Source organism: Sebastes fasciatus, chromosome 21 (genome assembly GCF_043250625.1).
Source record: "Sebastes fasciatus isolate fSebFas1 chromosome 21, fSebFas1.pri, whole genome shotgun sequence".
NCBI lineage: Eukaryota > Metazoa > Chordata > Actinopteri > Perciformes > Sebastidae > Sebastes > Sebastes fasciatus.
Window position 1 is genome coordinate 12,117,260 of NC_133815.1, and position 24,521 is coordinate 12,141,780.

The 24,521-nt window shown below is 42.5% G+C and overlaps 1 protein-coding gene across 2 annotated transcripts in view; it reads left to right on the forward strand.

Moving 5' to 3' along the window:
* prex2 (phosphatidylinositol-3,4,5-trisphosphate-dependent Rac exchange factor 2) overlaps window positions 1-24,521 on the forward strand; it is a 97,822-nt gene that overhangs the window by 63,268 nt on the left and 10,033 nt on the right. For both annotated transcript variants that reach the window (XM_074621443.1, XM_074621444.1), the window contains exons 30-38: window positions 1,944-2,072; window positions 3,683-3,724; window positions 5,182-5,279; window positions 5,414-5,560; window positions 8,928-9,030; window positions 9,818-9,961; window positions 10,096-10,210; window positions 20,837-20,903; window positions 22,316-22,506. In XM_074621443.1, coding sequence (XP_074477544.1) covers window positions 1,944-2,072; window positions 3,683-3,724; window positions 5,182-5,279; window positions 5,414-5,560; window positions 8,928-9,030; window positions 9,818-9,961; window positions 10,096-10,210; window positions 20,837-20,903; window positions 22,316-22,506 — 1,036 coding nt within the window. The remainder of the gene's footprint in view (window positions 1-1,943; window positions 2,073-3,682; window positions 3,725-5,181; window positions 5,280-5,413; window positions 5,561-8,927; window positions 9,031-9,817; window positions 9,962-10,095; window positions 10,211-20,836; window positions 20,904-22,315; window positions 22,507-24,521) is intronic.

The following is a 24,521-nucleotide window of genomic DNA, read 5'->3' on the forward strand; positions in this document are numbered from 1 at the left end:
TTGGAGAAACTCCCAACCAGCGGCGATGCTGAGAGAAAACAGAGCACACGCTGAAAATGTCGCAGCCGCCTGCGCAAAGGGGCTGCAACTTCCTGTTGTGTAACGTGTGTGTGCACAGATGTGATTGTATAGACATGGGGAAAGTATTGTAGGTGGATTCCAGCTCTTAAAAAAAACTGATTCCCATCCATTTGCTCCTCTATTTCCCCTTCAGTTATCCCAGTGCGCTTCACTCTGAAGCACTTTATAGTGTTGAAACAGCACCACTTAGTTGCACACTCATCTCCACTTCACGGTTATTGTAGTGCTACTTAAAAGCCAATAGAAAATGTGACCCTTTAGCAGCTCTTGTGCTTGCGTGGTATCTGATCATTTTGTTTTTACTATGGGTTTATTTCCCACCTTCTTGGCGTTGGTGTTTAACCACTGCGGCTGTCTATTGTTATAATTTATCTCTCACAGGAAAAATGTAGGAAATGTTACTGAAGGGGGCTAAATTTGTCCTTATCATTTCCCACTGCAAATATAAACTAGCTCACGGTGCCCTTTCATGATCTGTGGAACTCTGCTCAGCCCTTTTTGAAGATTAGATAGAAAAAGAAAACTCAAAGGCAACAATTGTTTTCTTTCTTCTTTTTGTAAGTGGTGCAGGCATGACAAAATGACAACCATATGTTTCGTATCCTGGTGGGCTTTAGTGTACTATGTAAGGCTTTAATGAGATCTGATATGATGAAAAAAAAAAGAAGTTTTGCTTATTTTATGTCCTTGAGTGTGACTTTAATCGAGTGTGATGAGCGCTAAAAGCAGAAGAGCGGATTATTCTGTATGTTTTCGTAAGTGAAGCTTCCAAACCCCCCCCCCCCCCCCCCCCCCCCCCCCCCCCCCCCCCCGACCCAATTGGCACACATACTCCCCTCTCATCTCACGCCGTCTTCAAGTGAGCGCAGATATGCTTGAACTGAAAATAGGTCTGCTTGTGTGTTTTGTGAGTGTGTGTGTGTGTGTGTGTGCGCATAAATGCCCTCAGGAGGGACGTGAAGGCCTTGATCAGAGCTGATCCATCTCCACTCCAGTAATGTGTGTGGTTGATAACAGAGCAAATAGGATTATCTAACAAGTGGAGCATTCCTGCATCTGATCTCTCACTCTCTCCGTCGCCCTCAGACACATACACACACACACACACATATAAACACACACTTCAATCCCCCTTGAAGCGTTCTGTTAAACAGCCACCATTATATCACGGATCTCTTCTTTCGTCTCCAAAGTAAACTTCATTACAAGCCTTTCTGTCTAGTTTCATAAGGGGTTACATTGAAATTGACAAATTGACTTTTACACTGCAAAGACAAGGGAGATTAGACTAGGTGGTCTAAAACAGATGGTCTGTATATAATTTCATTCAGAGAGATGAAGAGAAAGAATGAGACCGATGTGAGGAGAAACAGGATGGAAAGTGAAGAGTGTAATAATTTATTGGATTCTGTCATAATTTTTTGATTATCATTTTTGCTGAAATGTTTTGTCTACTGAATAATCAATCTACTAAATAATTTAAGCGTGTACTTCTAAAGAGTTTGATGTGCTCCAACGGCTTTAGCAAAGTAACGGACATTTTATGATGGCAATAAACATCTGTGAAGAGAGTTGACTTGAGAGGAGGGAGAGAAAAGAAGAGATAAGACAGAGAGAGAGACTCATATTTTGAAGATGAAGATAATTAAGCAAGATGCATCAGAAGAGGAATGAAATAATAAAATCGTTTCTCTATTTCCTCCCTATTTAATAATGCAAGAGGTGGACAAAAGGCAGTTTGTCATACGAATCCACTATCATTCTCTGCAAATTGTGCCGTACAGTTGACACACATACAGTTTTATATCGCTGCTAGTCCTATGCTAATTCTCTCTGTCTGTGTGTGTATGTGTTTCTGTCAGAGTTTCAGCAGGAGATGGAGCCCAAGGTGAACTGCACCAAAAAGCTGCGTCTCCATGTCAAGCAGGATCCCTGGAACCTCCCCAGCAGCGTTCAGACCCTCACACAAACCATCGCTAAATATGTCGAGGGTGAGTGTGTACCTGAGCCGTTCCAGACACGGTTAACACACAAACATATTACTGTTCTTACAGTGACTGCGTTTACATGCATAAAATATCCCGATTTTTGCCCTTATTAATATCCCTACTAAGCTGTTTACATGGCTAATGAAAACGAATATTCCACTAAAAATCTCGTTTACATGCAACCGTGCATACTCTGATTAACTAACCAGTGGTGGACTTGTTCGACCGTGTGAACACAGCCTCCCTCTTTCATTCCTTCAACCACCTTCTTGAAAAGGTCAGCGTTGCGATATTTGCGCATATCCAAAAAACTGATGATATCCAAGTCTTTCGTAATGTTTAATAGTACGTGTGTTTTTTGTTCTGAGCAGAAATGTGAGCTTTTCTTTTGGGCATGCATCTCTGCAAACTGTCAGCTAGTTGGATTGTGTACAACACACAGAACTAACTGCAAACCGGCGAGAGACCGTGGGGCCGTGTATCGCAAACTGACGTAAAAACCCCAATTAAGACGTATATTCCCAACCCGCTGTATACATGTCCAAGGAATGCTCCTAAAACCCAAAGCATATCCCACATGTCTTGATCAGAAAATGCATCTTTCCAAATGAAATATGCTGTTTACATGCCCCGTATCAAATTCTGAATATTGTCATATTCGGAATAATAGTGGAATATTAGTGTGCATGTAAACATAGTCATTGTTTGGGTCATATAGTTTGTGCGTGCACACAGCCACATATAGTATTTATCATGAAAACAAATGGCAGGCTTGAGAGGTAATGTACATTAAATTGATCAATTCTCCAGTGTGCCTCATCATATTTATTGGATGCAGTAATAGCCTCCGTTACAGTTGTGTGGGTACAGGCAGTCCCAGACCGCTAACTGCTCTCTTTAAGCTATAAACCTAAAACCATCCTGGGATACATAAATTGGGGCCACAGAGTTGGAGCTTAAAACTAGCAAGTTAAACAATCAAAGAGCTGCACTCTGAGATTCCCCTTTTTTTTTTTTATCTAGATAGGCAGTTCAGCCTCATTTATTCCCAATGTGAGTGTGTGGTTTAGCGTCTGTTATCACAGAGATTGAACACACAGACACATATGTACATACCGACACACCCCAGGCAAACACACTGAGCTACAAGCAGCCCAGACCCACGGCCTGGCCACATGACACTCCTGGGAAAGGTGAGCTGGCGGTCACAATTGAGAGCGTACAAATAAGCAGAGTTAATATTAATGTGCTTGGCATGTGTACACCACTTTTTTTTCCTACCTCTCTCCCCATGATGGCTTTTTCATGCAGTGCAGCGTCCTGCCAAGCTTCCCGCGGCTCTGATATGACTATAAACAAATGCAGATTTATGTTATTATCTTTGCCTGTGGCTGGTTTTTATGATGCTGTGTTCTTTTTTTCTTATATGTGAAGATAAACAGCTGTAGAGCTGGGATGGAGCAGGAGAGTTATACAGCATCGGCCTATTCGTGACTTTAAGGGGTTGAGTTTATAGTATAGGTCATAGTATCGCAGTCGAGGAGAAAAGCTCTTTGGGAGTTGATATAAGATTGCACTCTGCCTCACTCGATTTCTTTTATTTGTTTTTTCAGAGGTGAAGACACGGCTGCTCTTGGTCTTACTACAGTATACAGGTTTGTCTCCCTCTCCTCTTGCATCGGAACACAAATACAGAATATAGTGCCGACTGGAGCTTAATGCATTTTTGCACAAAAAGTCAATAAATAAAACCATACCCTTTGAAGATATAGCATCCTGTACTGGTAATGAAAACTGTGAGCTCAATTCAAATAACGGTGAAGCAGCAAGAGGGAAAAATGAAAAGAACAAGCAAGGAGTGGAAATCAGAAACACACACTCAAACAGAAAGAGTTTTATAAACAAGGAAGGACAGCGAAAACTCAAGAGTTTAGGAGGAAATTATACAATTTTTTCTTACTGAAAAATGGAAAAGTACCCGTAATTTTGTGTTGCCCATATTCTGCTCAACCTATACTGTTCTCTCACTTTATTCTTTGTGTTTATTTTGCTGTTTTGACATGGATGTAAACTGCAACTTGACCTGGTTGGCGGAGGCATACTACCACGAGGCGGAAATTCTAGTTTATCTTCCGTTCATGTTCTTTTAAAAAAAAAAAAAAAAATTCAAAGAAAGTTTTTAAAAAAGTAGCACCGAAAAACAAAAGACTTCCGCTGAACTAATAGATACAAAGGATTAAAATTAATGACACTGACAAGGTTAACAGCACTGCTGATCTCTGCCAACTCCTTAAGAGAAACTATGCTGATGAAATAAGGTGTTATGTTCCTTTTAGGGCTGTCTCCTCTTAGTTGATTAGTCGGCTAATCGGTCGTCTTGGTCTTAGTCAACGATTTCTTTAGTAGATTAGTTGTTTTTTTATGCTTTTTTCATGCTTAATGACTTATTTCCGAGAAACTTATGAGCACATTTCTGGTAAACACAAGATTTAAAGTTGTGCTTTTGTGGAGAAACTCAGTTTTACAGATCAATTGGTCAACAAAATCGTATGAGCTTTAGTCGAGGACAGCCCTAGTTCCTTTACATACCTCCAGGAACTATGAATTAATAAGAAGATAGAAGTAGAAAAGGGTAGATTTCTTTCTCTGAGGTTGTGGTCGGATTGATTAATAGTGTCAGAGAGTTTAGCAGTCATGTCTTATGATACATTATTAATTTCTGAGGAGTTCATGAACTAATTTTTAACTCTGTGGATTCCTGAACTTTTCCAGGGGGCCTATCTCTCAGGAAATTATGGCAGCAATTATTTTCCACTCGGGCAAACCTGTCATTTTCCTCTGATTCAATATTTAATACCCAGGAGATTTCTTAAAAAATGCAGCAACGACTTTTTGTCACCTTACTGAAAGCTTGCCACAGCAAAGAGTCTGACCTTAAATTAACCTTCATTTATTTAAATCACTCCTTTTTTTTCAACCTTTTAGCATTATACACCTGTTTTTAGTCTTCCCATCTTCTTTCATCTCTTTATGACTGTTCCTCTCATTTTATTTGATTGTATTTTAACATGGCTTTCCTCTCAGCATCACGTCCTCTTTGTTGTCCCTCTAGACTCGGAGATCCAGTTGCGTCGAGATATGGTGTTCTGTCAGTCTCTAGTTGCAGCTGTGTGTGCCTTCTCAGAGCACCTACTGGCCGTCCTCAACCAGGTAAATAAAACAACCATATTTATTGATAGGAACTATTGAGTTGGTAAGAAATACAGTAAGCAACATCATCCTACATAATAGCAAAACATTTGGTTTGATTCTTTGACTGAAGCTTTTTCTGTGTCCACTCTCAGTTCCACAATGCAGGCAGGGAGTCGGACCAGGACAGCTCGGACCCCCAGGACCTTCAGGAGGCCCAGGAAGCCAGCCGCCGTTGGCTGGAGCAGATCGCCAGCGCTGGGCTTCTCTTCCACTTCCAGTCCCTCCTCTCCCCCAATCTGGTGAGCACCAGCCTCAGCTCTCAGTTAATCTGCTTTAACAGACACTCTAAAAACAGGACTTGCTGTCTGTACACTCATAACCATATGGATTTGTTGTAAACAGATCAATCCTATAGTTGTGCACAGGCAAGAAAAGGCCACTTTCACATAACTATACATATACTTGCATAATGAGTACAGATATTTTGGCTTTAACTTACACTAAATCTTTTATTACATATTTCCCTTGTGCACCATCTAACATGTGTAGCACTCACATTCTGGCATAAAACTAGAACAGTATACCCAACGATAACAATCATTTATCAGACATTATGAATCACTGGGTTACAAAAACTTGCAGGACATGAATTATGCAACGTTGAACATTTTTGTTTTGCTCTCTGAATAAGTGTGATGGTGAGCTGTAAGCCAAACAAATAAGATGGGATTTACCATTTTAATATCGTCACTCAAGATGCCACTACCAGGCTGCATGGCGGACACTAAAACAATACTAAAATGTGCTGAGTTTAATACACAGTCTGCCCCGCAGTGACTGTGTAGGGATGTGGTCTGAATCGTTGAGGTGTGCCGCTGATTCTGCAGAGCCGGATCCCACCGCCGACTTCCCTCATGTGTTACTCAAATAACAGACAGCTTCACCGTCATCTGAGTAGTTGCTGTTTAAGCTGGAACTGTGTGTGGGGGTTTTGCCACGAATGCTCATCTGCTCATCATAAAACAGCATTGAAATACCCTTAAAGCTACAGTTGGTAACTTTAATAAAAATAACTTTTTGTCATATTTGCTCAAACCGTCTCTATATCCTGACAGTAGTACATGAGACAGATAAAAATCAGGTTCCTCTGCCTTCTTTTAATGCTCCTAACGGCATTTACAAGATTCCACCGCGCCCGAACAAAAACAACCAATCAGAGCCAAGCAGTCTCTGACACAGCTGTCAATCACTGCTTGTGAGGCTTGTGAACTCAGATCAAACTGTCTGCGTAGTTTGACAGTTTTCTCCGGCCGGTGGGCGATGGTTGGTTTTGGCTCGACTGTCTTCGACATGGCGGCCGGGTCACAAACTCTCTCATTTTACTGCTAAACAGTACAATAAACAGCTATTCTCAACCTGGGCAGGTATAAAAAAGTGATGTTGGAGACGACCCTACACCAGTAACTGCTCCAAAGCGTACAGTGAGGAAATATGACTCTGAATACTTTGTATTCATAATGGCAGGCAGTGATGGGTGACGGTAAGCTGAATATCTCTGTCGGTCATTACACCTGAGCGTGGCATAACACAGTTTATAGCCCAGTTTGTCATTTACTATTTGGGAAGGTGGTTCTCGAATTTTTTTTACAAAAGGTCAAGTGACAAAAGGTTGAGAATCCCTGCGCTAAAATATGTTTCTGAGAACATTTGAGTCGAGGAATAGGCTTTACAATAACAGAATCTGGATTCATATTTGATGAGCGTTGCGTAGTTTGAGTTTGATCGGAGTTCGCGAGCAGTGATTGACAGCTGCTGTAGAGACTCCTCGGCTCTAATTGGTTGTTTTCTTGCAAATGCCATATGGAGCACTAGGAGGAGGCAGAGGAACCAGATGTTTTTCACAGATTATCTGACATTTGGAGCACATGTGACAAAATTATTAAAGTTACCCACTGTAGCTTTAAGGTTGAGTGCTGTATATTCATGAGAGTAATTCATCTTTCATCTAAATTTGAAAAGAAAGAAAACTTGAAACATTCCCAGGCTCAAATCGTCTTTTGATTTTGGTGTCAGGCTACTCTATTCTCCTGCATGAGTTCAATTCAGTGCAGTGAAAAGACCATCTAGAGAGGAGTTCATTATGAGCAGCCATTGCGGATTGCTAAAATAGAGCTAAGCACACACCGTGACCTCACTGAGATCCATATTAACTTTTTAATAATCTCAAAGTTGTCTTCAACCACGTTAGAGAAGCTGGAACTCAACTCTGAGTAGCTGAAGGGCTGTAATATATTCTTCTAAAGCCGTTATTTCCTGTTTCTTTTCTGCACTTTGCATCATCAACCACATAGAAAAAAATTTTTTTATTGGGATGAGGTACTTAGACTTCTATTTCTGTCATCTTTCTCTGGGAATTAGAAACACAGGAAGTGCTTTAAGAGTGTATTTTGGATGACCGTTTATTTAGGTTAGACGGCGGTGCGGCTTACGTCAGGTCCTCCTGCGCTGAGGTCTCTCTCTGTCTCTCTCTTTTCCTTTATTTTTCGAGACATTTCCCTTTCAAGTGTCCCTGTGGAACAAAACGGGGTCTCAGTACCTGCAGGTGATTCCAGTGAAATCTCAGCACGCTCCTTTTTAGGGCACCACATGAAAGGCAGCATGAGACAAACTAGGGATGCTGTGTGTGTGTGTGTGTGTCTCTATGTTCAGGGTTTTGTGTATACTGAATTTGTGTGTGTGTGTCTGGGGGAGTGTATTTATGTGATGCGCTTTGAGACAAACTTGCCCACACACCGGCAAGCGTCACTTGGCAGGGCGACGGGTATCCCTCCGTCACATGTCGGGCCATCTCAAATGTGTCTTTAGAAAAAGGACCTAATCCTCTTTCACCGCTACTCTGTTTATCCCTCTGCATGTGGTGGATGAAGAGAAGCGGAGAGGGGAGGAAGAAGAAAAGGGAGGGGGGATGGTAGGGGTGGTGGTAGGGGTGCAGAGTGTCACAATCCCAAATATTTGAGCCGCTATCGCTGTTGCCACGAGCAGATGTGCTTGTTTGTGTACGAGGATGCTGAGTGCATGTTTGAAAAGGAAACACATTCAGAGATGTAATCAAACAAGCTAAAGCAAACATAAAAACAGACAAAGACGTACGCATAAACACACTGTCATGTGTGCAGATGTGCACGTGAGCATCTCGTCACACAGTTAGAAAAATCAGCTCATTCTTCACTCTTCACAGCTCGACTATGGGAGCCTCCTATTTCTTCAAGAACAAGCTTTTGGGCTGTAATCAAGCTGCATAACATGTACATTTCATTTTGATACTCACAAACGTTATTGATAACATTTCTGTACTTTCACCTAAGTTAAATTTTTATTGAAGGACTTGCAATTGTTTGAAATGATTACATAGTGTAATACAGACGGGTGTCGATTTAATGGAAAGCCTCAGGCAGCCGATGGTGACATCACTTGAGGAAATTTATCAGACTTCACACTGCTCCCTCTGGAGCCACAAAAGGCTTTATATGACTTTTTCCACATATGCAATTGTACTCCACAAGACCTGTTAATAGACTTTGATGTGTAAAACGTTTACTGAGAAAATGATCTGAATGCTTTCTCCGCCACTACACTCCTACTAGTATGCTATCTTTGTCTCCTCAGACTGATGAGCAGGCCATGTTGGAGGACACTCAGGTCGCCCTCATCGACCTGGAGAAGGTCACTTTCTACTTCCAGCAATTTGAAGGGGAGCCGCTGGTGGCCAGTACGTACACTGAGACTTCTACCTTACATTTGACTTGCATTTGTTGCTGTTTTGAAAACATCTTTACAGTCTCATCATTCAAAAAAAAAAGGTAACAGAGGTTTTAGCCACAAACTGTTCTTGCAATTTTGTCAAGTCTTGATTCCTTTGTGTCTGTATTATACATTATCTGTGTTTATTTAACCTCTTCTGTTGATGCATTTTTACTCAGCAATGTGTTGTTTTGTTTTTATGCCTCCGCACTGGTGACAGCGTTTATGTTTTCCAGTTGTCCGTCCATCCGTTTGTACATATGTCCGTCCCATTCTTGTGATATCTCAGGAACGCCTGAAGGGAATTTCTTCAAATTGGACACAAACGTCCACTTGGACTCAATGATGAACTGATTAGATTTTGGTCATCAAAGGTCAATGGTTAAGGTCACTTTGACCTCTCGTGAACGTGATATCTCAGGAACACCTGGAGGGAATTTCTTCAAATTTGGCACATGTCTAACAAGATAAAATGATCAAGTGATGACATTTCGGACAGACATGGATGTAAACTGCAACCACGAGGCGGTAGTTTTATCGTATGTATGAAATCAAGGTGCACTCAATGTTTAACTTTGCTGCCTTCTTGGCCAGGTCACCATCGTGAAGGAGATTTTATCTCGATGGGTTTTATCTGGTTAAGTAAAGGTTGAATAAAAAAAAGAAGTAAAACAAGCTTTGATTGAGCTTTAAATTGTGTCTCCTCTCCTCTCCTCTCCTCTTCCTCTTCTTCTTCCTCTCCTCTCCTCTGGCAGACACGCCCATGTCCTACCAGGTGGAGGGCACCCGTCAGACCTTGAAAGTTTGCTTCCACCTTGAAAGCTTCTACTTCTCCCAGCTGCCTCACAGGCTGAAAAACGGAGGAGGCATCAAAATCTACCCTGTGCTCTTCACTCAAGGTATAGTGAGCCTGGTTAGGGAACTTTAAGTCAGCAAGTAGTGCAGAGATGAAAGCCGCTTTATAGTAGATACACAGTATATGCAGTGGCTTTATCATTTTTATCTTTCTCTCTTTCGTGTCATCCCTCTCTAGCGCTGGAGAGTATGGAGGGTTACTACTACAGAGACAATGTGTCGGTGGAGGAATACCAGGCCCAAATCAACGCTGCCTCATTGGATAAGGTCAAACAATACTACAAGAGACTGAGGTTTGTTATACAAGACAGAGATATTACTTTGACACCACATATGCTGTGTGATGTGGCTGTTTTTCCCATCTAATATAAATCAAGACAACCTACCATGCAGTCGGGCTTTGACTCAGCAGGGCCTCAAGGTGATTGGCTGAGAGAAACACAGCGGGAGTGTTTTATGATTGGTTGCGAACACACACAGCAGGGGCGGCAGTGATTGGATGAGAGTGCCCAGCGTGTCACTAGCGCTGATAGAGTGCTTCGGTGCAGCTGCTGCACTCAGTTACCTCACACTCCATTGGTTCGCCGCACACCCGAGACCCTCTGTGATTGGCCAGGCGTGGGTAATTTAATGAGGTGGAAACGGATACGGAGAAACAGACACTTCTGGGAGTTGAAAATAAGGGCCCGGCTTTATTTAATCTCCTGAATGTATGAGCGAGTGTCAGACCTATACGGCGCGCTGTCTGAATATCAATGCAGTTCCATATTAGATGCTGCCACCTTGTTTTATTTCAGTGACTGAAAATCACATTTAAACCAGCTGTGTGTAATGTGATGCGAGTGCCTGTGAATGCACACGACACATTAAGAATTCATAATGAGAAAATCTTAGAGACTGCGTAATTAAGACCGAAGATGTGGCTTGTGAAAAATGTCCTATATTAGTGTAAGTGCAGATGAATCTATAGACACCTGATCCTCTTGAAGTTGGCTAATTAGACACTCTGTTATCAGAGATCAACGCCTTCTATCTGTTAATTTCGTTAACAAAAACTCTGACGAAATATGTTCGTCAATGACCTTTTTTTCCATGACTAAGAAGAGACGATGGATGGCACCGACGCCATTAAACACTAACGGTGACAATATCAAACATGCAATATAGTTGCAGTCTCTCTGTCTCAAAGACACACACACAACGCGATGCGGCGTCGCTCAGTCTGTCTCTGTCCTTCTCGTCTCACACCTCAGTCCTGACAGTTGTGCTACTATAATGCATAGAGTTGGCGGTTTGCGGGTTTGGTTAGGTTTGTGTGGTTGAGCAACACATATTTTTACATGTAGGATGGGCGGATTGGCTCTCATGACAGACATACATAACCGCACATCATAAATTCGCGCAGTCAGGAGGACTCGAATTTACTGCAAAGCTGCATTCTTAAACATTCAACCTGTGTTTTAAATTAAATACAATTTAATGTGAAATAAGTTTGACTAAAATGACAGAAATGTTCAATATAATCTGAAAACAGGATGAGATTAAATAAAAAAAAAAATTGCTGACAAAATTAAGAGAGAAAACATTTTGACTAAACTGGACTGAAACGTTTTGAGTTGTTTTCGACTAAAACTACGAAGGATAAAAATGACTAATATGTGACTAAAACTAATAATCATTTTCGTTTTAAGACTAAGACTGAATACCTAGGAGGGCGAATGATTTACAGCTTGAGCGGTCATGTGTCGCATCAGTACCGATCCTCCACAACAAAACATTAATTTACTGGCATCGCTTTCCGCTGAGAGTTTTTAATTTGTTCGTAGTGTTTTGCTTGATGAGTGAAAAGAATTTGAAGCGCTAATTTCTGCGATTTCTGTCAGATTTCCCAAAGCGCTGTTGTGGATACCAAATTGTGCTGGGTCATTTAATCTTGTTTGTGCGTCGGGCCTTCTATCTCTTTGTGTAATGATATTGTCTGGCAGATCTTGTGGGACTCCACCACCGTTTAATAGAGGAGTATTGGCATTTTGTTGTATCTCTTTCATTTTATTGAGTCCTTGTTTGCAGACTGCAGTTAGGACTTCATGATCAGTCTCTAAAATGACACTCTTCTAATTAAAATACCACAGAGACATTTATTATGTGTCAGGGCGCCTGCAGCACCTTTTTAATAAATTCAATTAATACATTTATATGTGGTTTAATCCTTTAAACCGTACATGCAGGACCCATGTGATTCAGAACAGCCTTTGTTTTTGTATGAATGCACGTGTACTTCACATTTCAGTTTGACCTGTACAGAAAGAGCCTAATTGAATTGACAGCAGAGGCTCTAGCAGTAACACGGAGCAGATGTGGGCTGACAGGCTGGTGATGTGGGGAGCGTTAGGGGTGCTGGGTAGAGGATGTGGATAGGCAGCGTGCTTCAAAACCCCAACTGGACTGAAACTGATAGAGACTGTACTCAAATACTCCTTTTCAGCAAAACTGCGAATCATTTCAGTCCAAATCCAATCAACTCTGAGCTCTCAAGAAGGTATATATGTGCAGTACATAAGGAGCGATTCTTCATACAAGTAAAGCCACTTTTACTTTTCCAAGAAAAGCAAATGAATTAGTTGCTGATTAATTTTTGTTGATGGACTTTTTTTGTCCACATCAGTCTCCAAGTAGTGCTTTACATTCAACATTGCTGCTGCGTCTGAGACGTGTGCATGTGGAATAATACAGTGAGCATTCGCAAAATGTTCTCTGCTCCCACGCAGTAGTGTTACCTTGTATCAATCGTAGTAAAGTAAATATTCCCAGCTGGTTTTCAACAGTCGGTGAATACAGCGTGTCTCTCTCTGTAATGTTACCAGTAGTTTTTCTTTCGCCGGCTGCCATGTGTCTTTCGGCCGACCACAGACCAGCCTGTGATGTCACTCCTCTCTCCGTTGCAGCGTTCCAACCTCAGGCACCTCGTTATCCTTGGAGCCCGGCCACGGCAGTGTTGGGTTAAACCCACACTGTGGGCCGGAGCCAGAGGCTGAGTGACAGACAGAAACAGCACACGCAATACTGAACTGAATGAACTGCAGGGCCCGATATTTTTCGACGTTTTCATATCGTCAAACGCAACCCCTGTTACACCTCAGGCCGCCATATACATTTGGGAGCCCTGAGATAGTGTTGCTTTGGAGCAAAAATTTAAATTTTCTAGCTATTAACATTGCAAGTGGAGAAATTAAAGTGATGACAATGAAAATCAGCACTTTTGGATGTTTTTGTGCATGCAGAGCGTTTAATGGTGAAATTCAAAAGCAAAAAGAAACAATTTTTTAATATACAGGCACTTTCTTTTTTCTTTTTTGTCTTGCTCCCCCACTGACGCCTTTGCCAGCGTGCATTGTGGGCGTTATCCAGTTCCAGACCAGTAAATGATACCACTGTAAGGGTTGGTGTAAGATTTCCCAACAGCCTCTCTGTCTTTCACTTTCACTTTCCGTACCCACACCAAGATGCAGTATGATCCGAGCGAAGCCATACTGCCTGCCTGATGAAGTCACTCAAGTCTTCCGCAAAACATAAACTCACGGGCCAAATCACAAGCACATGGCTGGTACACACAGCCAGAACACGCACCCACGTTTCCAAGCTTTCATAAACCATCTCAGCTGCGTTTACTGTAGATGGAAGAGGTTTGAAACCCTGACATGCACCAATTGACGGTTTCCTTAGTTGTAGTCTTGTCGTTTCTCCTTCAGGTTTCTCATCACGCAAAAGCAGGAAAACATTGTTGAGCTGAATCGAGAGGATAATCTAATCCGTCTCATTTTTCTGTCACAAAAACTCCTCTCTAATGGGGAGAAGCAACATCGGAAAAAGGGCAGAAATAGCATGCTCTGAACAGAGAGCGTCTTTTCCTTAAGGACGCAGTGAGAATGAAAGAGGGGAAATTGAAAGGGGAATATAGATCGCCAGAGCAGGTTGGAAAGACGGAAGGGATTTCAAGGGGAGGGATGACGATGATGGGCTGAGGAGGAGAGCGCAAGTGAGTCGAAGAGGGGCAGAGTGGAGAGGGGAAAACCCGAGCAGAATCTGCAAATGTATTATTCAACGGGAGAGATTATTGCAGGCTTGTGGTTTCATCTCATTCTGCTCTTATTGACAGGAAGTTTCAGGAGAGAATTGGGTTTTCCTCTAACTTTGCTATCGATTTAAGGAGCATGGTACATACAGCAACGTGAAAGCATTAAGAATAAAACCCAACATGTTGTCTGCTGGTAAATTATATATGTGTGTCATGTTTGTATATTGTGGTTTCAGGTGTAACCTGTGAGTGTAAGCAGCTGATGTGTTAAAATCAATAACTTCTGGCACAGCTGAGACAGAACGATTGCACTGCAGGCATTAGGCTTTCCTCCCTAATTGAAATGCATTTGGCAGTAGTGGGGACATGTTTGGCACTGCATCACAAGGCAGTTGTGAAATTTCCACATCTCATGGTGCAAGTCCCCTTTGATAAAAAAACAAAACGCTTGATTTATGTGGATATTAAAATTCTACGCAGTCTGACAAATGGTGTATAATGATGGCATGGTGGTGGAAAGATAAGCAATAAACTTGGTTGCATAGCACTGTCCAACAAATGGTATATATTATTACTGTGGGCTTGTTTTTCATGCTTTGTTAGTTTAACACCCATCGGTCATCATCGTCGCGTTGCACAGATTCCAAGTTGTTTGTGCTCGCAGTGTTTTCTCTCCCATCATGCTATAGGGAATTGGTGATCACGCCACTGCAGTGCAGTTTGTCTTGATTAAGCAAGAAATACTTGATGCTTATTGCAGGTCAGAGTGTCAGTTTCAACACAGCAGTCACTCCTTCTTTTATCTCTGTTGCCCCGTGGCTGGAGCAGAGATCGATCCTCTCGCTCTTGTTCAGACGTGATCTTGTGTTTAGGGTGCAAATGTGCTAGTTAAAGAGCTGCAGCACAGTTAATGCAACTAGCTGATCAGTTCATGACCGCTAACTCAGGTCAGTCTTATATACATCGATATACACATCCACTTCTAGGGAGAGAGCATGTTAATGAACATCAGTATAAAATACAGGATGTAAACATGCAGGAGTTAGCAGGAATGCTGATTTTCAACCTTAGTCCCTAGGTAGGTAACAATATACAGATACAGCAGACAACCAATACAAAGTAGAAAAGACAAAATACATTATGCGACTTGTCAAGTTGAAAGTGATCGCAGTTCTGATTTGCCTTCATCCTCACAAACATGCAACCACAGTACAGCCATATATACAAGTCTTCCTGACAGGTAGCTTTGCGTAAATCATATTGTTTGCCCTCCAAGGACACCTCACACACAATATATGCTCAAAGAACAAGACGATGGATAGCGTGACATCACTTCGAGTTGAATCCCAGCGCTGTGCTCGACATCAAAACAACACCACAAATCTGTTGCTCAAACAAGCATAGTCGCTTCATGTAATTGATGGTATTTCTCTTCCTCCCTGGGGAAGGGCTACGCAGCAATGATTAATATAACAACAGCTACTGCAGCAAGTTCCCACATCTTCCATGTGACATGCATAAGTATTGTATAAGCTGCTCCAACCGTAATGCGGCAGTGCAGCTAGTTCGCTAAAAGTGGGATTTCTCCGGATGGCTGCGTCTGCAACCTGAGAAGCCATTCTTTCTCACAGAATGAAAAATGTGTCTTATTTTTCTCCATCATAATTGATTATGTATATTATCCGAGCTTCAGCAGGGAGGCAATTGCAAATTTGGGTATTTATTTTTCCTAAACAGAAACAGATCTTTCTTGTCTCTGCGTTCCCCCATTATAGGAAGTGATGGAAATGCTCCAGTCTTTGCACCGGCAAAGGGAGTCCCAATTCACTGGAGCGCAGAGGAAGGGGCTTCTTTCTGCTCCAGCTAGTGTGCACTGAACCCCTGTTTATAAAGCCTAGTAAGGCTGAGCATCAGAGACACGGCTCCATTTATCATTTCTCTTTGATTCTGTCGTTGAGCGGCCGTAATGATGACAGTTCTGCACTCGGTGATGCTTGATATTGTAAAAAAGACCTTGACTCATGTCCTCTGCAGTTTCACCTTTGTAAAGGAGCCGAGAATACTTTTACATCTGCTTATATGCAGCGTCAGGGTCATAAATTTGCTCGCCATTTTAAGGCAGTCGCTATCCTTGCGTTGTAAAATGTACAGTAACTGCACGTGTGTCCTCAGTGACAATGATTTAGTGGTAATATATCTTCTGGTTCTGACACTAAGACCCCATTAATACTAATCTGCTTTGAGTGTCAAGCACCGGACATTTGTTTCCTGGTCTTGATTGATACTAGTTTGAAAATGGCCGCCTTGTCCTTGATTTAAAGGGGACATGCTCATTTTGAGGTTCATACTTTTAGGTTTCTACTAGAACATGTTTAATGTCTGTCTGAATATACCTGTATTCACCCTCTGTCTGAAACGCTCCGTTTTAGCGCCTGTCTCTTTAAGCCCCCCTCCCGAAAAAAACCCAGTCTGTTCTGATTTGTCAGCATTTGCGGTCTTCTGCGCTGTTGCTGTCTTCACAGCGTCACTGCAACTCTGCACACACAGGGCGTGTCCACTACAGAGAGTTTAGCGGCACATCTACCGGTGACTGTATAGTTGTGACATCACAACCTTACGAAAGTCCTGACGGCTCGTTTATAAGTCATACTTTCTGGGCTGTGTGCATTTCTCCATGGATTGAGCGTTTTGATCATAGACTGTATATAAGAAGTAGACGTAGTCACCGTGACGTCACCCATTGGTTTTTGTCCGTCGCCATCTTGGTTATTTGCAACCAGAAGTGACACAAGAGGGTGTAGCTAAGTACAACCGAGCGCTGAATATGACTGAAAACACACTGTGAAAGGGTTAAAATTGTAAGACAAAAACGTGAACAACTCCCAGATTAGACAACGCCATGGTAGCGACCTGTCAATCTCAGCCACGCCCTAAAGCATACTTTGCGCTATTGCTATTTGACTCTACGTAAATGGGACCATAATTTACTAAATGAACATCATGCTGTATTGAAGAAGACTTGAAACTAGCGATTGAGACCATAACCTCATGTTTACAATGTTTACTGAAGTAATAAATCAAGTGAGAAGTAGGGTCATTTTCTCATAGACTTCTATACAATCAGACTTCTTTTTGCAACCAGAGGAGTCGCCCCCTGCTGGCTATTAGAAAGAATGCAAGTTTAAGGCACTTCAGCATTGGTTTCACTTCTCAGACCCGGAGCTGCCCTCTGGTTTTGATACTTTCACAGTATTTATATAGCACTTAGATCTGCATTATAATCAGAAAAGACATGGAAATCTCACTTTCTACAATATGGAACCTTTAAATGTCAACGTGTGTGAAATAATGCAGGGATTTTATTTTGTCCCCTGTTTTAAGTTTTTAATATTACACCAAAAAACTAAACATGCCATTGTTACCTACATATATTTACATTTATCTCAGGTGTGTTTTTCCTGATGGCATGTGCTCCAATAAGCTATGGTTGACATATAGCTGGTCATAAATATTTGGCGGGAAGTGTAAATAGGAATGAGGTGTGGGATAAGGAAATGACCTTTTGCACACTTCACACACACACTAGCTCGCTGGTGTCAGTGCAGAAGCATCACCGTGTGGCATGTGAGGGCTCCTGGAAGCCCTCATTAGCTCCTAGGCAGCTCTGCCACACACTGCAGGGGTTTGTTGGGGATTTAATAACGACAAGTGTCATTCATCATGGCGCTGTGAGTGATTTACATGGACCGGCATGCACTTCTGCACGGTCACGTATAATGTTATAAATCCTAGACACGTTACTTGTGTCCTCATGAATGAACGGATGTGAAACCCAATCCGCACAAGACTTTTTTTGAAAAGGCTTTTCTCGTGTCTCTCAAGGTATTTCAGGGATCATTTTTGTTTCTTTTGTACTTTTTTTGAACGGAGGATGTCATGCTAATGTGCCCATTCCCACGCTGCTCCTCTGAAAACATCTGCGCCTCAGATCCTTCTGCTTTGACGCTGCAGCTGACTACTAATGCTCCCGTGCTGTAAAGGGCCTCCAGTGTCCTATTGTCATGACGGAAGCAGAAACAAAGAGAATTAAGTATTCTCATCGGCCCTATAAAATACCACCAGCTACACGCAGAGCAGGTCATCTCTGGCCTGCAGCCAAATGCTCCATTAGAGTCTCATGTAAGAACCTGTTGGCTGTGTGTGTGTGGTCGGTGGGGGGGTTAGTTATTGCAGAAAGAGCTACAAGCAGGCTGCACCTACAGGTATGGTTTTCTTAATTTCCACTGAAAGCAAAATATGATATGAACAGGGGAAATGCTCTTAACAGAGGAAACCGAATGACGAGCCTGAATGCACACAGTTTCTGTAACCTTTGTTTTTGTTACTGGCTGACAGATGGTGGGTTGGCACAAAAATCCCCCCCAAAAAGCTTGAAAATTAAGTAGAGACGCTTACTTTAAAGTTGGAGAATGCCAGTGGGTAAGGACGAATTATAACAAGCTTGTGCAAAAGCCTGCGGGGGCCCTCGATGTCCTGCCATTAAAATGGTGCAGACGGAGTTCAGGGGCTTAAACCTGAGAGCCACTGTAGATGGGAGAAGAAATAACAGCCAGTGGATTTAGACCATATATATAAAATATGTTCTTAGCCTCACAGCGTTGTTTGCTCACCGTGTGTGGGCTTAAAATGTAATTTTTCATCCATAATAAATGTTTATAAGGTACTCCATTTCCAAACCCTCTGACAAAACATCATCAGTTCAGAAGAGATGTAATGCAGGTCCTCTTTAAACCACACATCACTTGTAGTCTGACTCCTATTATTTAGTCATTAGAGACCTCCAGGAGAGTCGGCCCTGCTCCTCAAGCTGTGGCTGACGGTATTTTTAGAACAACTCTTACAGCAGGAGGATGAGATAATCAGCGGGTATTGTGACCTTGCTTCTGCAAAAGAGGTGTGCAAGGACAAGACGAGGTGGCGCTTTTATTTTGTCTGAAACAGATAAACAAATGCAGATGAAGTTGGGCAGCTTTACAGACTCCTCTCAGACAGATTCTATTATGTACCTTTAAGATAAAAAGCCTGAGCAGCCGACCGATAAGCAAGAGGGACAAGGGTGAGTGGACTCGCAGCACACAGTTGGAGGAGACCGATAACCGGCCGTGCTTGCAGTTAGAGCAATAGCGACTCATTCAGAGCAAGGTTTTGATTTCTTTTGTGTTGTTGTGTTCTCTAGCGTTTTATCACTTCGCTCAATCTCGGCCCTCTGTGTGTTTCGACCTCTTAAAAGAATGATGTTTTGTTAGGAAACAGTTAGATCTAACTTTCATTTACTGCAGCCGTTTGTTTTTCCACAGGCCTTAAACACCACACGCTCACACACATACAGACACAATATGGATGCCAGGCGTTTACTGTAGGAACTTTAATGAGGATTTTAAATATTTAAAGCTTTAAACAGTCAACACAACAACACAGTGGCCCGTTACCCCGTCGTGTAGATTGCTGTGCAAGTTTACGTGCTCTTTACGAGAGGAGTAGAAAAAGGTGTGTGTTCCACGCCGAGATGCGGTGTAACTCCTGGACTACCGAGCGCATCTTTTGAATGATAAGGCCATCTTAAACCAATTACATGGGCTGTTAGCTCCATCTGAACCCTCAGCAAACTCTGCTAGTAGTCGTTTAGTAGAGCATGCCACAAGGTTAAAGGATAATTTGCCGGATAGGGATTAAATACCTGGAAAGAAGTCAACAAGTGACGATATAAAATGGGCAAGTTAGGTTGCTCATCGATTCCTCAGAACAGATGTTGCATAGTAGATTTATAAGTGAATGAGCTAAATCACATGTACTTCATGTGCATTGAAAGCCCCAATTGGTGCACACGTGTTTCCTACAGTGTGATAAAGTATACAGTTCATATTCACACTCAATGACTTCATTTCAACTCGGCTACTTCATAATCACTATAAAATCTTGAATCAGGGATGTGTTAATTAATTTCATTAATATTATGTCAGGCAGAAATACCACAGTCATAATGAATGCCTCCTTGGCCTGATTTTAATCACTTAATAGCAGAGTGAATGCAGATGTATGAGCCCTGCTCCGCTGATTCTTGTAAACAATCTCCCAACCCTCAAAGTCTGCCGTCGCTGAGTCTCTTAGATCGGACTTTTTCCTCGACTATTTGCAGAAACGTGTACTCTATGGGTTGACTGTGTGTTGTACATTATTACTGCCTCCGGCAAAGAAGTAATGGAGTATGTGATTTTATTACAAGGGGGTTTAATGTGGTGTAGTGTATCTATTTTTAGCACGCTGCTGGATTACTGAGATTTGATGGAGTCACAGACTGCTGAGTCTGCACCAGTAGCACTCCACCTCAGATGGACTCATTGCGGCATACATCCCCTCTCTGTCTGCATAATGACACCAGTCCAGTGCTGCCCCCAGTGGACGACAGAGGGAAATAACACCAGGTCGACTGTACTCCATGAATGAATGAGGCAATGGCATTTGGAGTGATGCCCAGGACAAGAGATGCTTAGTCTGTGTTTCTGCTGAGCTGTGCCCAAGTTACTCTCATGATTGATAGTCAGATGGTGGAGCTCCATAATGAGCAGGTGGCCTACTTTTCCCAGAAGTGCTCCTCATGACCTAATGGTGCAGAGAGAAGAATACCACAGTGTGTTTTTTAAGCAACAGAGCGTCTAAATAAAAAGCAACTTGTGTGTGATTGTTAGTCTACTGCAGTATGTTAATACTTAATACACACACTGTGTTTTTCTCCCACTGCTGTGCAACTATCCAGTTAGAATCTCTGTCATTTCTCCCCCCCTAGGGCTTTCTACCTGGATCAGTCCAACATGCCACCCAGCTCTGCACCCAAAGCTGCCCTCATAGACAAGGTAAGAACAACCTCATGCTGCATTCATGACATCAAGGGGAAAAACTGAATTAGATCTTAATGCTGCAGCGTGGAAGTGCTTGAACATGAAGCAACTTCCAGAACGGCAGTCGCAAAAGTCAAATTATATATAAAAATCTAGCAAAGAAGAGCTGCAGCAAATTCCTTGGCACACACATCAGCAATAACCTGAAATGGGACATCAACGCCAGACATCAAATGCAAAAAGCCCAACAGAGACTATATTTCCTGAGACAACTCAAAAAGCACAGTCGGGCCAATTTTACACATAAATAATCCAGAGCATCCTGTCATTATCGATTACTGTCTGATATGGAACAACACACCTAAGCATATAACAAAGAAAATGGACAGAATCAAGATCACGGATGACCCTCCAGGGTTTTTTCACTTGTACAAATTGTTACTGGTTATCAAATAACAACAAATACTAAAGATAAGTTATAGTTGGAGTTTCACCCACATCCTCTAACGCAGTAGTTCCCAAACTGTGGTTCCCAGGGTTATAAAAGGGAGGACGGGCTTGAAAACATCTTTTATCTACAAAAGGGAGGCCCTGCAGAAAAGGTTTGGGAGCCACTGCTCTAACACCAACCAGCTAAACTCCTGTTTCCAGGATAATTGAAATGCTTACTTGCGCTTCAGCTCATAAACTTTGTCTTTACCCGCATTTTCTCACTAGTGCCTGATCGGTACTGCACATGTGCAACTCTCAGCAGAGATGAGAAGGAAGCGAGATGGCTCACTCCTTTGCTGCTACTTCCATCATTAGCTCTGGAAAAAAAATTGTTTAATTCTTTTTTACCACTTACCCGGGCAAGCGGGCAATCTTTATTGTTGAGTCCTGCCCTCTCCACCGGCTCACCTTCTTTTTCAGCGTCACCCCTCTGGCAGAAGGTACAGGTCACTAGGAGGCAGGACAGAACACCTTAACCGGAGCTTCTTCCCCAAGTTGTTAAATACACAAAAGTTGGCCTGATTGTATGCGGAGTTGTGTACTGAATGTTTTTTTTCTTTTGGCACTTATGTTCTTTATGTTTGCACTGATGTACTGAGACTAATTCCAGCGGCTTAGCCGTGTAGTAATAAAATACATTTTGTGCATTAGTGTGAATATACTGCATAGTAAATCCATAGAATATTCCCCTAATCGTACCTCGAATCACCTAACGTAACCTGTAGTTACCAGCAGGAAGCTGACATGAGCATGTTTTCCCAGCAGGCAGCTCTCTTTCATCGTAAATCTGCATTAATAGCACAATCTGAATCTACCTGACACAGGACCACAAGCTCCTCATAATCAGCAGATCTACTCTTTTTTTTTTTTTTATGCATTTTGCTCATAAACAGCTCGGATCCTGCGCTAACCCCTCTCCCTCTGTTTCTGCCCAGTTGATGCGCCCCCTTAACGCTCTGGAGGAGCTGTACCGTCTGATGGAGAGTTTTATCAGCTGTCGCCGCACCGCTGCCTGTCAGTACACCGCCTGCGGGGCCTCTGGAGTGGGGCTGCTCACTGTGGCCTCTGAGCTCTGCTCGCGTCTGGGAGCCACACACATCGTCATGTGCAACAGCGGCGTTCACCGGTGAGTGTGTGGGCACATGTGCTGCGCATATCTCCCAGCGCCGCATGAACCGCCTCCAGTTAAATTATACGTTCCTGCTTAATCGTTTTCTTTCTTTTGACAGCCCTCTCGCAGTTTTGCTTTTTCTCTTTCATCTCTCTTGCATCAACACTCTTCTCACCTTTACCATTTCTACCACGGTTTATCCCCGGTGCTCTGCACCTTCTTTTATCCTCCGTATACCTCTCAATTTCACGAGAACCCTGCACTCCTCACCACGGGGATTTTCTATTAATACACATTTCTCTGCATTAATTACCAGCAGCATATTCTAGTTAATAGGGCCCATTGTTTCTCAGACCAGATGAGGGACTTTCAAGTAGGCATAGCACTTTACACAGGAAGGAGACAGGTCAATTACTTCCCCTCTCATTGAATTCTATATATGGCAGCCTAATTCACCTGCAGCTGAGGGCACCATTTATCAATGCATGAGGACAGAAATATCCTGATCGTTTGTCACCACTGATCCCCAGCTTTCATCTCTCATCTCTTACTCTGCTCTCTCCCTCCACCCCGTCTCTCTGATACCCTTTTTCTTTACCCCACGACAGTTTCCATATCTTTTTGTCTCCGTCACATGCACACGCCCGCATTCATGCGTTCACCGGACGTGAGTGATGGCTTGATAAAGTGCTGTGGATGGAGCCGCCTGGTTGCCTGAGCCCTAATAGAAAGTTCCTGTCTGTGCAATGACTGCCGCTACTTTATTAACCCACAGCCTGTGTGTGTGTGTGTCTGTGCAATTATACACACTCGCCATAACTCACCCAGACAGGCAGGCTAAGTGTACCGTGTCACAGCAGGTGACGGGGCCTGCCATATTTAGAATTATTTGAGAACTGGCTTTCTCCTTAAACACCGTTTTACCCTCCAAAGCTGCAGGCTGATGGGCGTTTTGGATTCACAGGAGAGTGAGTTATCCAGGCTTTGCCTGATGCAACTATCCACAAAATCAATGTCATCAACTTTGGCAGTCAAGGTTTTTTCTGTATAACCCCTTTACTATTGACAGAATACAGATTATATACCAATTTCACTGCTTTCTCTGTATAATTTCAAACATTAAAATGAATCTATGTATTGCTCATGTAAGCGGTGAGCACACAAACTAAACCTGGTATAATTACAAAACCTATGAAAACAAGCCGGTAGATTAGTAATGTGGAAATTGCATTATCAGTGCGGCAGCCTTCTCAGGGCACTATTGATTGGATTAGTTGACTTGATGGATGAGTTTTAATAACAGTGAAAGCGTGATATTTGGGGGGCATCAGCATTTTGCAATATGCAGCGCTCCTTCCTTTCTTCTCCAGATTGTTTTTTATCCATCACCCCGACTAAACACCATTCACTGTCTGATAGCAGAACAAAAACGGTAGCAGAGAGGGAGAAGGTATCACAAGCATAAAGGCACTAACTTTCTGTTTATTCATTATAATCACAGTATACAAGTAGGTATTCTGAGTGTATACACTTCTTCTCTGCTCATCCCCCCTCTTTCCTGCATCCTCTCTGTCATCCTTTCCATTTCTTTGTGTTTGTCGCTCGCCTGTTTCATCTCATTCATCAGAATGGACTTAGCTCTGGATGGAACACACAGTGTAAATGGGATATGGGCTGGAACACCATAAAACAGATGGGTATAAATCACTGTGTACTATCTCACCAGCCCTAATGAAAAGGAAAGCCGTGCAGCCTCACACACACACACACAGATTTTGTGCAGTTCCTTCATCCTGCTCCAGCTGAAGAGATATTTAAAGATCCTCTGTGGGTGAATTCCTTTATCGGTGTGGGAAGCTCAAAATGGGTGCTTAAAATATTCCGGGGTGGCCTTTTCCAATTCTCTACTGGGATATCTTTTAGAGATGATTGTTGAGCTCATTACTTTTATCACATTATGTTACGCTGTCATGAAGTTATGCAAGTGGAACTTGAGGGGACTTTTAAATCTTGATCTGATTGACTCAAAG